The 14,114-nt window shown below is 41.0% G+C and overlaps 1 protein-coding gene across 2 annotated transcripts in view; it reads right to left on the bottom strand.

Annotated features, from left to right (window-relative positions):
• The window catches only part of RCAN2 (regulator of calcineurin 2), a 99,973-nt gene that overhangs the window by 10,150 nt on the left and 75,709 nt on the right, over positions 1 to 14,114 (bottom strand). For both annotated transcript variants that reach the window (XM_068936995.1, XM_068936996.1), the window contains 2 exons: positions 4,384 to 4,557; positions 2,085 to 2,256 (listed from right to left, as the gene is read on the bottom strand). In XM_068936995.1, the coding sequence (XP_068793096.1) occupies positions 2,085 to 2,256; positions 4,384 to 4,557 (346 nt within the window). The remainder of the gene's footprint in view (positions 1 to 2,084; positions 2,257 to 4,383; positions 4,558 to 14,114) is intronic.

Raw genomic sequence — 14,114 nt, forward strand, 5'->3', positions numbered from 1 at the left:
GCCTTGTCCTGGGCTTCAGCTCATATACAGGTTTTGCCAGATCCGTGTATTTAATACAGCAAAATTTCCCCACGAGTTAAAGATGCGAAAGTCAGGCTCAATATTGTAACTTGTGTAAAGAACTGTGCAAAAAAGTTTTTTTTTTCTGGTAGTTGGTAAGCCACAGTCCAATTTTTAGCTGTGTTTTTGGTTGAATGGAATAATCTAACAAGCATATGAAGCTAACAGAAGCATGTTTCACTGATGTGACACAGAGAAATGAGTTCTGGAGGGATTTGTTTTTCAATGAAATTCTAATCATAGTAAATGCAGAACTGAGAACTGCAGCACTATTTTAAAGCCTCCACTGCAGTTAACTAAAATTGATCTAACAAGTGCTAAAAATAGAAAGAAGAGAGCACACAATGGCTTTTAATGTTGCTCCCTGCAGGCTCCTTAAACAAGGGTGAATATGACCTTCACACAAAGCTGTCCTGGAGTGTGGAACAATGAGTGATATTTCACATTCCACTGCTCTAGAATAGGAATCGATTTATTACCAAGCTAGCTATGGGATTCATTTACATGCTTCCATTTATAACACTGCTGTATCAAAGGAAAAAGGAGAGTTTTTTTTTGTTTTCCTTTTGTTCAGCAGTTTAGAAGCAAAACATCAATTCTGAAAATAATAATCCATAATACAGTAAGAAGGTGTTGGACCTGACAGCCTTTGTCTGTGGACTTTCTGGCTGAAGGGGGGAAAAAAAAACCACAGGTGTCTCGGAGGAAGTTCTCCTCATATATATTTTCCCCTCTGAGAGGTCCCACGTGCAAAGGACGTGACATGACCCTCCAAAACACGTGAATCATGAAACATCGTCCTGCACCCCATGTGCTTCATTCAGCTCTGGGTTACTCTGTTGACCAGTGCAGTTACACAAGAGCCCCAGTGATCAGATGTCTGGAATTGGAAGCTACTCTCAGCACAAGAAAGCAACGCGTTCAGTAGAGCTGGAGAGAAAACAATTTTCATATCCCACAGAAATTTTGAAAATGAACTCTTGAGAAATTTTCATGAGTTAAAAAAACCAAAGAAATGTTTTTAGATTGAATCTGAAGAGTTTTGTTTCAATAGAAAGATAATTTAGCATGCTATTCTTTCTTATAGTTTATGAATGTAAGTTAGACCTCAATTTCTAAATGATACTGCTTAGGCCTAAAACTGGAACCTTTTCTGTTTCTAAAATTTTAAAATGCTGTAACAACTTTCAAAGAAAATTCTATTTTAAAAGATAAATTAATTAAATCAAAACTAATCCTTTCCTATGAAAAGCTTCGTTTCACCAGATCAGCATTTTCTAAGAGAAACCATTGTTCAGAAAATCCCAGCTAGCTTCAATTGCTAACACTAGCTGAAGATGGGCAGTCAGAAGAAAGTCTAACTGCATTGTCCATTGACATTTGTGTTATTTTGACATAGGCTATAACTAATCCCATTCCTTCTGCATACTATTTTGAACAGAGAATGGGCAGTCCCAACAATGACAGAGCAATCCTGTCGCGACTGGGGAGTAGTAGCCCTCTCTCAATTAACTTGTTCATGTGAGAGATTCTCCACTCAGACGGAGATCTGCTTTGGAATACAGCAGATCTGATCTAAAGGAAAACTCTTCAAGTTCATGGACAAGTAAATGTCCTGTCCCTGCATAAATCCATCAGTTGTCCCGTCTAAATATAAGAACAAGCACAAAAAAGCATGTAAATGCATTTTGTGTATAAACACACAAAAAAGTGTGAAAAAGCTTGGTCTGCTGTTCAATCAAAGGGCACTTACAAGCTGCACTTTAGGCTAACCCTTGTAGGGCAAGAACGCTCTGTTGTGTGTAATGCAGAGCACCCTACCTGCAGTTAAATATGTACATGCATAAAGTAAAATTCATTCTTAAGCAAAGAACCAGTTGTTATGCATCAACTTAAACCCAAAGGTTTAATGCAACTTAGCAACGTACAGGCTTTACACTAACTTCCTCTGCAGTTATTCCTCTACATTGCTATTTCTCATCTGCTTTTTATGACACATTTTCACACAAGGACCATAAGCTTACCTGGTCCTAGCTTAGAAACTGCATAAAGTAGGTCGTAGTTGATGACAGGTGTTGCATCATCTATTGGTTGCCACCCTACAGGTGGGGAGGCTGGAGGCGAGATGAGAAACTGTTTTGCAGGCTGTGGTGGAGCTAAATGAAGCTTGTCTCCATCTGTCTCAGAGGTCTGAATCTTTAAAGCAGAACAAATACATTGTTTAGTTTAGTAACAATGGGTAAAGGAATGACTACTCAAATCACACACTTCTAATAGCAAATGACACCTAGGCAGGGTTTCAACGTCAGTCTCAGCAGACAAGGCCTGGAGATGCATTTCATCCCAACCTTACAGATGGCTCCACAGTAAATATACTGTGGGGGGCTGTTATAGCAAAGCTACAATGTTTGTGCTATTGGATATGTCCTCTGAGGATAAGAGCAAACCTTAGTCTCCACAGCTGCCAGTTCAGAGATCTGTGAGGCTAAAAAGGTGCTCTTGTCATATACTGGTCTAAACTCTTAAATAACAGCAGACATTAGACTAGAAACCAGTAACTCCTGCCACAAGGCCATATCAGTAACTTCAGAAAAGTTCTGAAGATCTGGTTTATTGAGTTAAAATGATAAAGTAATCTATCATGATCCTTAGTCGGTTGTCTCAGTAACTAATTTTTCCTCATTTTATTTGTATCTTAAATTATCTAGTTTAATTCTTGCTTTTGCCTGGTATATTAAAGAAGCCTCAATACAGATGAATTATGCCACAACTGCAGTCACACCTGAGCAAGTTTACGGCCAGCTCAGGCCCAGAAGCAATAAATTGCATCTGCATGACAGCAAGCCTGAGATAAAAAGCCCTGCTATACCTGAATGGTCTCTGTAGAAAGCCAGGTTAGGGCTCCCCACACCGTGTTCCCCAGAACTTCTAGTTCTGGATGTTCTTATTCATTCTGCCTTAGGTCCATGTAAACACAGACCTCCCCAGACATTGGGCTGTTATCCTTGTGTTCGTTCCCTGGACACAGCTAGTAAACTCTTTTAAGACTGCATGTCCTGGAGAGCATAGTGCAGACACTTAAAGTGGCTTTGTAGGAAATCAGCTTACATATGCAGACTAATCACTGTTATCCATTTTTTTCCATTTCCTGGTTTATTCCAAGTTTCCTCTTAACCTCTTGATAGCGTAGAGTGAAATGATCATCGTATCTGCTTCAGCTGAAGTTTGAAACCTTTCAGAAAACTGAGAGAGCCAGATCTAGGAGATTAAGGCATTTAGGATGGGACTGAGACGGACTTTCAACACCTAAATCCAATAGTAAGAGCTTCTGAACTCATGTAACCCACTATGCACCTTGGGTTTTTCACAGTCATAGTTCCCCATCTTCCTGAGCTTCTGCTTCTACACGTGCTCAAAACAACTGCTATCTTGACAGGGCTGTAGAGGCTCGAAACTTAACTGCCTCTTAAGTTTGATTAAGATCTTCAAATGAGGCTTTCCTTAACTTCAAATCTCTGAAGGACTGGTCTGGCAGCCCAAAGCACACCTCTGTTGCTTACTGGCACTACCGAGCATCCCAAAAGCCGCTGTGGTCACAGCCATTTAATAAAAAATGTTTAAAAGAGATAGTGGTCAGGGTTCTCAATCTCCCTCACCTTTCTGTACCCTGGCTGTGACTGCCAGGGCCACATGAACTCACCCAGGCACAGGTCTGCGTTAGGTATCTGCACTCACCCAAGCTGTGGGTGATCTGAGCTGTCTCCTTCCCTCGTCCAAGAAGAATTTAAACCTCATCTACTTCTAACAGATGGTTACAGTCCCTTGCGCATCTTCTGGGCTGGAGGCATCCTCCTCCCCTAGCATTTCCCCCTCAACTGAACTTACTGAATTCCTCTTAAAAAATGTATTTAGTAAGACAAAAAAAGGCAGGAGGAAACCTGGCTCTGTCTCAGAGTTGCAGATAAAGATAAAAGCAATTCAGCCCTACTTCTTTTAGGAACTTAGGATACTTCACATTTCCGCCTTTTTTTTTTTTTTTTTTATAGTCAGCTTAGAGTTTCCCATGCAAAATACCAAATGCTGTAAATCTGTTCTAAGCTTTGTAACTTGTGTGTTGTATAAGCAACTCGGGTCCTAAGTGGTCCCTCAAGTTTATTGCAGGCCTACTGGGAAGGTATGGCTCAGACAACATAAGGCTCAACTAATCCTTTAGCAGAGAGACTGGGCACGGGAGAAACTTTTGTTATTTTTATTCAGCTTTACTGGGCGATATTTCATTAGAAGCTATATGCTACCATGTAAGCGGATAACAGATTTCATTACCTGTGCAAAATACAGCTTTAACTTCTTCCCTCTAAACTGTGTTTCATGCAGCTCTATTCTGGCACGAGCAGCTGATTTGGGACTACTAAAATTTATCCGCACACGTCTGAAGCTTTTAAACAGCTGGAATGTCACACAGTCATCATAAGCACGGAACAAGCCTTCAAATTTTTCCTGCAAATGAAAAAGAAATAATGCTGGAGGTTAACTTTGTGTTCTGCCCCATTAGATCTGTGTTCAAACATGACCTGAAGCTTGACGACAGTTGTTTAACCAGTACTTTTCAGTTTTTATGGTCCTTGGGGAGTGGATGACCATAGACTAATAAGGGCTCTGGGAAAAGAAACTAAGCAGCACTGGTCAGAAAGTGCTGACCTCTGGAAAATGTTTGGGGGAAGAAATCTTCAAACTGAAAAGGCATCAGCTTCTCATAAAAGTTCAGCAAAATTGTGATAGTGACTTATGAAGTGAAAATGAAAAAGGCACATGACTGAAAACACCAAACCACCATGGTCTCATCTGCATGTAAGCATACATTGCACTGAATCACAGTAGAGGAAGCAGACAAAGTCTGGCCCACTGCAACTCAGGGTTGTATTCACAAAAGGGGGTGGTGAACAGCAAGGGTTATTTCGTGCCACAGGTAAGCTTTTCTGGACATTTTGTCATTTAAATGCTCGGAGCAGATATATATTGATTTCTTGAGAGTGACCGTAGCAGAAGGAAGAAAAAATAACCCCAGATAACTGAAAACAGTGACCTGTTCCAAGGAGAACTTTCAGGCTTAAAACTTTTTAGCTATAGACCTCCATGTTCAAAAGGACATGACATAAATAAGGTTATTTTAACATCGTAAAAGAAAAGTCTAAAATATACCGGATCTACTGAAATGAATAGAAATTCAAGGTACATTAACACCCTGGAGGACCAGACTCTCTAATTTCTCTATAACCTGTGTACACACAGAGAATTAGTTCCACACCATCAAATGAAAACAAAGTTTTTACACCAACTCTGACACACGTGCATAGGCCTTCTCATTCACATTGGTGCAGATTCCTAAAACTTGAAGGCCAAAAGTGACCAGGTCCCTTTTAGTCAAACCTTTTGTGTTCACTCAGGCTTTAGAATTGCATCCACTGAGTCTCACCTACAGTCCTCTTGTTTTAACTACCGTAACCATGATTTGAAGTCTTAGAATATGGAAAATCAGTTGGAGTAAAGCACCTTCCTTTTTTAGTTATTTCTGAAAAAAAAAACAGTATTTAAAATGATTGGCCACATCATTTCATACATTGAAGGCTCTTACGTCAGGTTGAGAAGTTAGTATAATTACCATAATATGATGTTTGCTTTAATACATCTGCAAGTAGAACTTTCTTACACATTTTAAAATGTAACCTCTTTAGCTCTCATGGAGGAAAACAATTTCTTATCCCTTAGAGTGCATAACTGGTAGAGGCTGCAGAAGATGAAATAGAAAGTTCTATTTATGTAATCTAATCAATACTTCAGTTCTCATCTGTTGATCTTACAAGGTGGCTGAGGAATGCAGTACCTCTTAGAAAAATTTACCCAGAAGAACAGTGAAGAGGCATCAAGGAGCACTAACAAGCACTGCAGGAGTCACTGTCAGCATTATACGCTTGTTAAAGAGTTAACTAGAAAAATAAACCAGTAGCATGGCAAGGAGTATGAAACACTAATGTGCACATACCAACCAGATCTCCTTCACTGCCAACTCTGCAGTCTTCTTTCCCATAACTAATACTCCATCTCTGGCACCCTCACAAAAGAACTTCCCTGTGGTCTACTAAGCATTTCATTTTGCCAGACCTCACTCACCTCCTCCTCTTACCACTCTTACCACAGGAAATAGGTTAGAGGGGGGGAAAAAAAAAAAAAAAGCGCTCAGTGTTTATTTGAGGGTGAATAAAGGCATACAGTAATCCCACAACCAGCATGAAGTTGAAAGGTTTGTACAAGCAGGTCTAGTCACACCATCTAACATTCAGATTGTCAAAATTTCACACCTAAGATCTGTTTTAAACTGTTTACAGTTTTGCAAAGTTTTATGTCCTGAGCAGGAGTCTACCTCAACTGGCGTTTGTATAAAGGTCAGCCAAAAGTAGCAGTTGGTTTCAATCCTGTCCAGCTTGGGGTTTTGATCCTACAACCTTCACAATGAGCAGAGGGAGAGGGTACGGGGATGGAAGAGAAAGGGACGGGTGACCAGCACATGTGTAAAATCAGACTTACGCACCACTCAAAAATATGTAGCACTGTTTATAATCTAAGGAGCAGATAATATTGACCAGCTAATTAAAGCTTACATCTGAATCTATATTAACTATTTCAGACTTCTTCAGCAGTTTTTAAAAAGCATGTTAAAATAAACAAGCTTATTTATATATGAGACTATTAATGCATTTTAACAAAAGTCACACATTGGCTAAAAATAAGCAGCAAGGCAAACATTTCATAGCTCATTGTAGTATCTCTTTCAGTCTCCCCGCAAGTCAGCAGTGAAATAATTTATCATATAAAAAATATTTGATCAGCCATGCAACAAACTATGCATGGACATGTGGAAGTAAGTATCTGTTCCGGCTAATTATTAGGGAACGACTTCTCTCTATATCAACACAGCAGTACTTACTTTCGTTGGCCTGTCTTAAGTGTCTGCCTTCTTTTCGTACAGCAAGTAACAACATGGCATCTAGATCTTGGTTAGGGCCACCGCGGGGTGCCACAATGCAAAACCAGGGAGGATGTAATTTTAAAAGAGGGTCCAAGAACAGTGAAAATAAAGAGTGTTCAGGGCACATTTCTGAACAATACTGAGATGTACTCTCATTAGGCACTGAAAAGACAGATGGGAGTATCTCTAAATAAAGCTGATTAAGTAGTGGAGGCCAAATGTAATACTAGGAGATCATTAAAGCACTAGGAGCTTTATTTTCTGCTTACTTTCCAATTTGATACCAGCACGGCTTTAGAGATCCAGGCTTTGATTAACACTCCTAAAAATGTCAGGAAAAAAAAAAACTTGGAGCCCTCCATTTGATATTAATACGGGGCATTCTGTCCACATCTCACACACATCTACTGTACCAACTGAAACTGCGTTTCCCATTTAAAAAATTCATACCTCTGAGTTCTTCTCCATTTTCAGCTGATAACAATAACGACCTTAGCAGACATCATTAATCATCAGCCACAGTTAACGGCCCTCAGCATCTGGAGCCGTCACAACTCCTCCCAGTTTGATATTAATTCCTAGGAAATGCCTTATGTCTTAATTGTGTTGCCTCTGATATCTGCTGAATGTACTTATCTGAGCTTTTAGAGCCATTCTGATCTCTAAGAAAATACATCATGTACGTTTTCAAGAGCTCTGCAAATTCTCTGTCAAGTTTTGTGGATAAATAATTCAATATTCATAATCACCTCAATTCAGAATTTATTTTTAAATGTTTTTAAAGAATAAGTTTTTAAGCTTTCGGAATATTTTGAGACCCAAAGGAAAAAAATGAAGGAACTTTCTAAATTAAGCAGCACTATTGCTAACCTTCAAATAAAATTTGACTCAAAATGCAGAAAATTATGATTTACATATTCATTTCTTAGATTTTCCATGTCTTTATCCATCCTAAATATGAGCCTGTGAGATCCAATTCAAGTTGCTAACTGATAAATTTGAGTGGCGTTGTTTTGACCCGTACTGCAAGAATTCTCACTCCTTCCTCTTGGGCTCTGTCCCCTCTTCATCATGCTATTTCTTTGCCTTACACCAAGCACCTTTCTCCAACACCAATACCAGCTCTTCCCCAAGGATCTTTGCTGTCACCTCACGCCAGCTCCCTATCTTAGCATGCACCACCTCTAGCAGTTTCTTCTTTTTATTTTATTAGCAAACTTAGCACAATGCGGGAGCATGCTAATTAAGGCTGCTGATTACTCAAGTTTGATCGCTATCATTTCTGACAACTAACACGGAGGACGAATAGAGTCCCGTCCAAAGAAGAACTGAGCACTGGACTAACAGACCCACGTTAAAAGTTTCATAGTACAAAGGGCAACGCTATACGCTTACGGACTAAAATATTTCTGCTACTAAACAGGAGCTCACCTGGGGAACCAAGATAAAGAGTGTCACTAAGTCACAGGATAAAAGCGATCAGTGAAACGCTGCCACAAAAAGGCAAACATAATATTGGATGTTATCTGGAAAGGTATTTCCAGTAAAGCAAGGAACATATTAATGCTACATAAAGCACTGTTATACCTCATTAAAACACAGTTTTGGTGCCTGCATCCCAGCAAGAATAAGCCAAATGGGAATAGGTTCAAAGAAAGGCTACTAACATAAAAGGAGTGAACAACTTCCTGAAGGAGAAGAAATTAAAATTCTTAGCTTATTTAGCAAAGCAAAGACTGAGAGGAGATATGAGTGTCATCACTAGTTTAGAACAGGATAGAGAGCAAAGAAAAAGCTGTTTTAACTCGAAGACTATGTTGGCATAAAACAAATGGAAACAAGCGGGCATGAATAGGCTTAGGCTGGAAGTTAGAAAAAGGTTTCAAACATCAGAGTAATGACTCAGAAACAACCTTGCAATTACAGCAGCAGTGGCAAACGACGTTTTTAAGATGGAATTTGGTTAGTTCCATGTAAGTAACTACGACAAAAGTATTGCCACAACAAGCACCGTAAAACATGACTGCCCGAATTAGCAAGCAAATTGAGTTCTGACAGAGCAAGTTCCTTCCAGTTCTATGTTACCATGATTTATTTCCAAACATTTATTTCATGAATAGCTCCATTGGTATTGTGTTCATTCAGGACAAAAGCCAAGGTCTAATTCAAAGCAGTGGAAGTCTTTCCACAGATATCAGTGAGCTTTTGATTAGAGCCCTAGAACTCAAAACACAAATTATATTTTATTACTCACTATGTTTACTCTCATTATCACCCTTGTTCCACGTTTGATTTAGGAGATGGCTGTGACTTAAAACTTTAGTCTAATCCTTTTTCCTAGATTTTGTGTAAGAAAATAAAATATTTTTTCCACTTCAATGTTTCCTGTTCTTGTATGTAAAGAAAAAAAAATGCAAATAACTAATTGCATACAATAAGAAAGTCAAGACATAATTTACAATTATGAAATACGTTTTACTTGAAATGAGTTCTGTACTTTTGATACAGAATTCTATAACAATCAAATAGATTGAAGTCTCAGAGTCCAGCATCCTGTCTGTTTCCACATAGCTACAGCACAAGATGAAAGAGGAAATCTGACAGTACATAAAGACACCTTACACAGAGTCCAGAACAAAAACATTCTACCAACAGATCAATTCCCAGTTTATAGCAATGAGGACAACCTGGGCCTTCCTGGTTAATCGCCGGGTGATAACTGAATCACTATAGTGGCACAGGCGCAAGGACGGCATGCATGATCCTAGAAAATATCAGCTGGAAGTCATTTCAAGACTGTGGTATGTTAATGCCACATAGAAAGTACTCTAATGACCTAGTCGGGATGTTGGGCGTGGCTCTGGTCATCCAGGGTTAAGAAAGATGCAGACAAATTGGAAGGGGACCAGGTGAGCACTGCAAGGATGACAAAAAAGGGGCAAGCCCATCACAGGCAGTAAAAGCAGAACTCTGCTTGGGAAACAAAGGCGAAGGTAGGACGTGTTTCTTGCTGTATCCAAATATGAACTGTAACTAAATATAGGGAAACCAGTAAATATTGAGCTGGGAAAGGAACTATCTGTATTTAGAAAAAAAAAAAAAAAGAAGTGATTTTAAGGATGGACTTTGAGAGGGTCAGGTTAACAAAAAAAAAAAAGTATTAAATCGTGCTCACTTTGGTTAAATCAAGACCAATTTGTTTGTACTACTGCAGTCTTATTAATGTTAAAGGGGTTAATAATCCCTAGTATGCAAGTGAACATATATAACACTCTGTATTTCAGACGTTATGCTAAGTGACCTTATTTCTCAGGCCACCTCCTCCTCCTCTTGGCCGTGCACCAACCTCAAACAGACCACATATTACCCCAAAGCGTGTCTGCACACAGCCCTGATCTGTGGCTCACACGTGCTGCCATGTTATTTGCAACAGAGCTGTTTTGGAGGCTCCTGCCTAAATCTTAGAGATCCTGAAGGCCACGTCTGGAGTATTGCCTTAAGTATACGCCAGAATCATTTTGACACCAAAAATATTGGAGGTGAGGTTTACTGCTTACTGACGCAGTGGCTTGTTCCAGAAAGAGACTTTTTGAGAAGTATAACAGATCTGACACAATGCAGTATAGACATTTGTAATTCATCTCACAAAAGCTTGTGATGACAAAAAATAGGTAGGAAATGTCAGGCTGGAAGAAGCTTGACCGTTCCACCTTGCACTGAAACGGAAGCCGTAGGAGCCATCCCTCCCCATCCATCCTCCTGCGTGAGGACGAGTCACCAAGGGACGATTTGAATAGCACCACAAACCTCCCCCTGAACAAAACAAAACAGGTTTCCCTCTTGAAAAATCAACTGAACTCCTAAATACATTTATGTTCAGCTTCCAAATCTTCAGTACAACAAAAGGGACAGAGATAATATCTGCCCTAAAGCTTAATGGAAACAGCATTCACGTTTCAGAAGAGGCTGACAAATGTCAGGGGCACAGAATTTTGCTGCGTTGCCTTTTCTGTTTTTAACCAGCTCACATCCTTGTTTACCTCAAAGTGACGCACATTCCTCCTGCTTAGCTCCACTGATCTGGAAACCAAAGGCTCCTTCAAGATGAAATAAACTGTTCCTGTGGCAGTGCCAAGGGGGTGAGATTTAATATAGTTTGGAGACTTCTCAATTCAATTTCACACCCAATGATTGAGCTAAAAGAAAAAAAACACGCTTTACATTTCTTCTTTATACAAGTACTGCAATTTTACTGTATTTCCCGCAACTTTTTTGAATACTACGTGTTTGAAGACTTCAGTACCACATACCGTATTAGCTTCCTGAAACACTGGAAACATTATTTCAACTAGCTGGAATAGATCTATTAATTTTGTCCCCGGTACTAGGGAGTGCCTGCAGAGACATCAGTCTTCATTCTTTGAGAAGCTGCCTTTGATTCCTGTCCTGCTACCATTTTGTGCATCATCCCTGGATGTTATTTTTTTCTTTTGCATCGTATTAGAGGGGGAAAAAAAGCAAGAAGCAAGAGTAGGTTTGTGGAGAATTTAATGCAAATACTGTATTTCCAGACATCAGTGCTGCATTTTGGCTTGAGAATGGTAAAAAATGATGCAAATAATCAAGGCATAAAGAAAAGGTTCCAGAAGGCTGTTTTAAAATGAGCTTTTGTATTTTGGGGAATTCAAACAATAAATCACAGCATCGTTTAGGTTGGAAGGGACCTCTGGAGAGCATCTCGTCCAACCTCCCTACTCAGGCAGGGGCCTCTAGAGCATATTGCCCAGGATCAGATCCAGACGGGTTTTGAATATCTCCAGGGAAGGAGACTCCACCACCTCCCTGGGCAACCTGCTCCAGGGCTCTGTCACCCTCCCAGTCAAGAAGTTTTTCCTCAGGTTTAGGTGGAACTTCCTGTGGTTCAGTTTCTGCCCGTTGCCTCTTGTCCTGTTGCTGGGCACCACGGAGGAGAGTCTGGCCCCATCCTCTTGACACCCTCCCCCCCCTTCAGATACTTATACACGTTGATGAGATCCCCTCTCAATCTTCTCTTCTCCAGGCTGAACAGGCCCAGCTCTCGCAGCCTTTCTTCAGAGGAGAGGTGCTCTAGTCCCCTCATCATCTTTGTAGCCCTCCGCTGGACTCTCTCCAGTAGTGCCATGTCTCTCTTGTACTGGGGAGCCCAGAACTGGACACAGTACTCCAGGGGAGGCCTCACCAGGGCTGAGGAGAGGGGCAGGATCACCTCCCTCCACCTGCTGGCAACACTCTGCCTAATGCACCCCAGGAGACCATTGGCCTTCTTGGCCACAAGGGCACACTGCTGCCTCATGTTTAACTTGTTGTCCACCAGCACTCCCAGGTCCTTCTCTGCAGAGCTGCTTTCCAGCAGGTCAACCCCCGGCCTGTCCTGGTGCATGGGGTTATTCCTGCCTAGGTGCAGGACCTTGCACTTGCCTTTGTAGAACTTCATGAGGTTCCTCTCCGTCCAGATCTCCAGCCGGTCCAGGTCCCTCGGAATGGCAGCACAGCCTTCTGGTGTGTTAGCCACTCCCCCCAGTTTAGTCTCATCAGCAAACTTGCTGAGGGTGCACTCTGTCCCTTCCTCCAGGCCATTGATGAATACTTTGAACAAGACTGGACCCAGGACTGACCCCTGGGGGACACCACTAGCTACAGGCCTCCAACTTGACTCTGCGTCATTCACCACAACCCTCGGAGCTCGGCCATCCAGCCAGTTCTCAATCCACCTCACTGTCCACTCATCTAGCCCACACTTCCTGAGCTTACCTAGGAGGAAGTGATGGGAGACAGTGTCCAAAGCCTTGCTGAAGTCCAGGGAGACAACACCCACTGCTCTGCCCTCATCTACCCAGCCAGTCATCCCATCCTAGAAGGCTATCAGATTGGTCAAGCATCATTTCCCTTGGGTGAATCCATGCTGACTACTCCTGATCACCTTCTGGTCCTCCACATGCTTAGTGACGACCTCCGGGAGGAGCTGTTCCATCACCTTTCCCGGGATGGAGGGGAGGCTGACAGGCCTGTAGTTTCCTGGCTCCTCCTTCTTGCCCTTTGTGAAGACTGGCGTGACATTGGCTTTCTTAATGAGTAGGTAACGTACATAGCAAACTCCAGGGAGCTTTTATGCATTGAATTTAAGAACGTATATAATACAATATTGGCTATCAATTCTGTCTTATTGCTGGAGACACTTAAGCCCAACAATTAATTAGTAGCACAAAGAACAAATTGTTGTGTGTATGTTTAGCCTGTGTTGAGAAGATAATTCCTAAAATTCCTATTATCTTAATTTAGCAAAGTTAAGGAAGAAAAACCACCTTAATTAGTTTTGCCAAAAGCCGCTTTGTTTATATCGTCCTGTGGTCCAACAGGAGCAGATCTGTACAGCAAAGCAGTTGGTGCTGAAGACTTTCTAATCGGGTGCCGTGGACTGACTGCCCATCAGCGGGTGGAGCGAGACAGGCACACTACCAGAGTGCATCTTCTATTTTACTTTCACCTGAGAGGAATCCAGTTCATGAACTCCCACACTATGGGATGTGAACGAGATCACTGTAAATGAAGATCAACAGGACAGCTGCCTCATGGGAATCCCCAGCTCAACCTAAAAACAGTTATGTAAACATTTAAAATGCTAGGGACAATAACAGATAAGGGATTGTTAGTCAACCTTGTGAAGGAAACTAGGATTACAAAGTTATTCATTATGAGAAGCTGTACGAAATATATTCATAGTAACTATATAAACTCAGAGCCTGTAAGAAAAATGGAAGAATATTTAGAAAGCTTATCACACTATTTTAAAGTGATATTTTAAAACTTTTTCATCTTCGTATCCCTTCTGAATCAGACGACTATCCTTTTCTACTTAGTGAAACTGAGGCAAGGACAGATGGTCACAAAAAAACATGGGCAGCAGGCCTAGAACCAGCGCTCCCTTAACCCTTAACATCTTTCTTCTATAAGCAAAAATAGACTCAGGGGGTCCAGAAAGCTCAGAGTCTAT

Source organism: Struthio camelus, chromosome 3 (assembly GCF_040807025.1).
Source record: "Struthio camelus isolate bStrCam1 chromosome 3, bStrCam1.hap1, whole genome shotgun sequence".
NCBI lineage: Eukaryota > Metazoa > Chordata > Aves > Struthioniformes > Struthionidae > Struthio > Struthio camelus.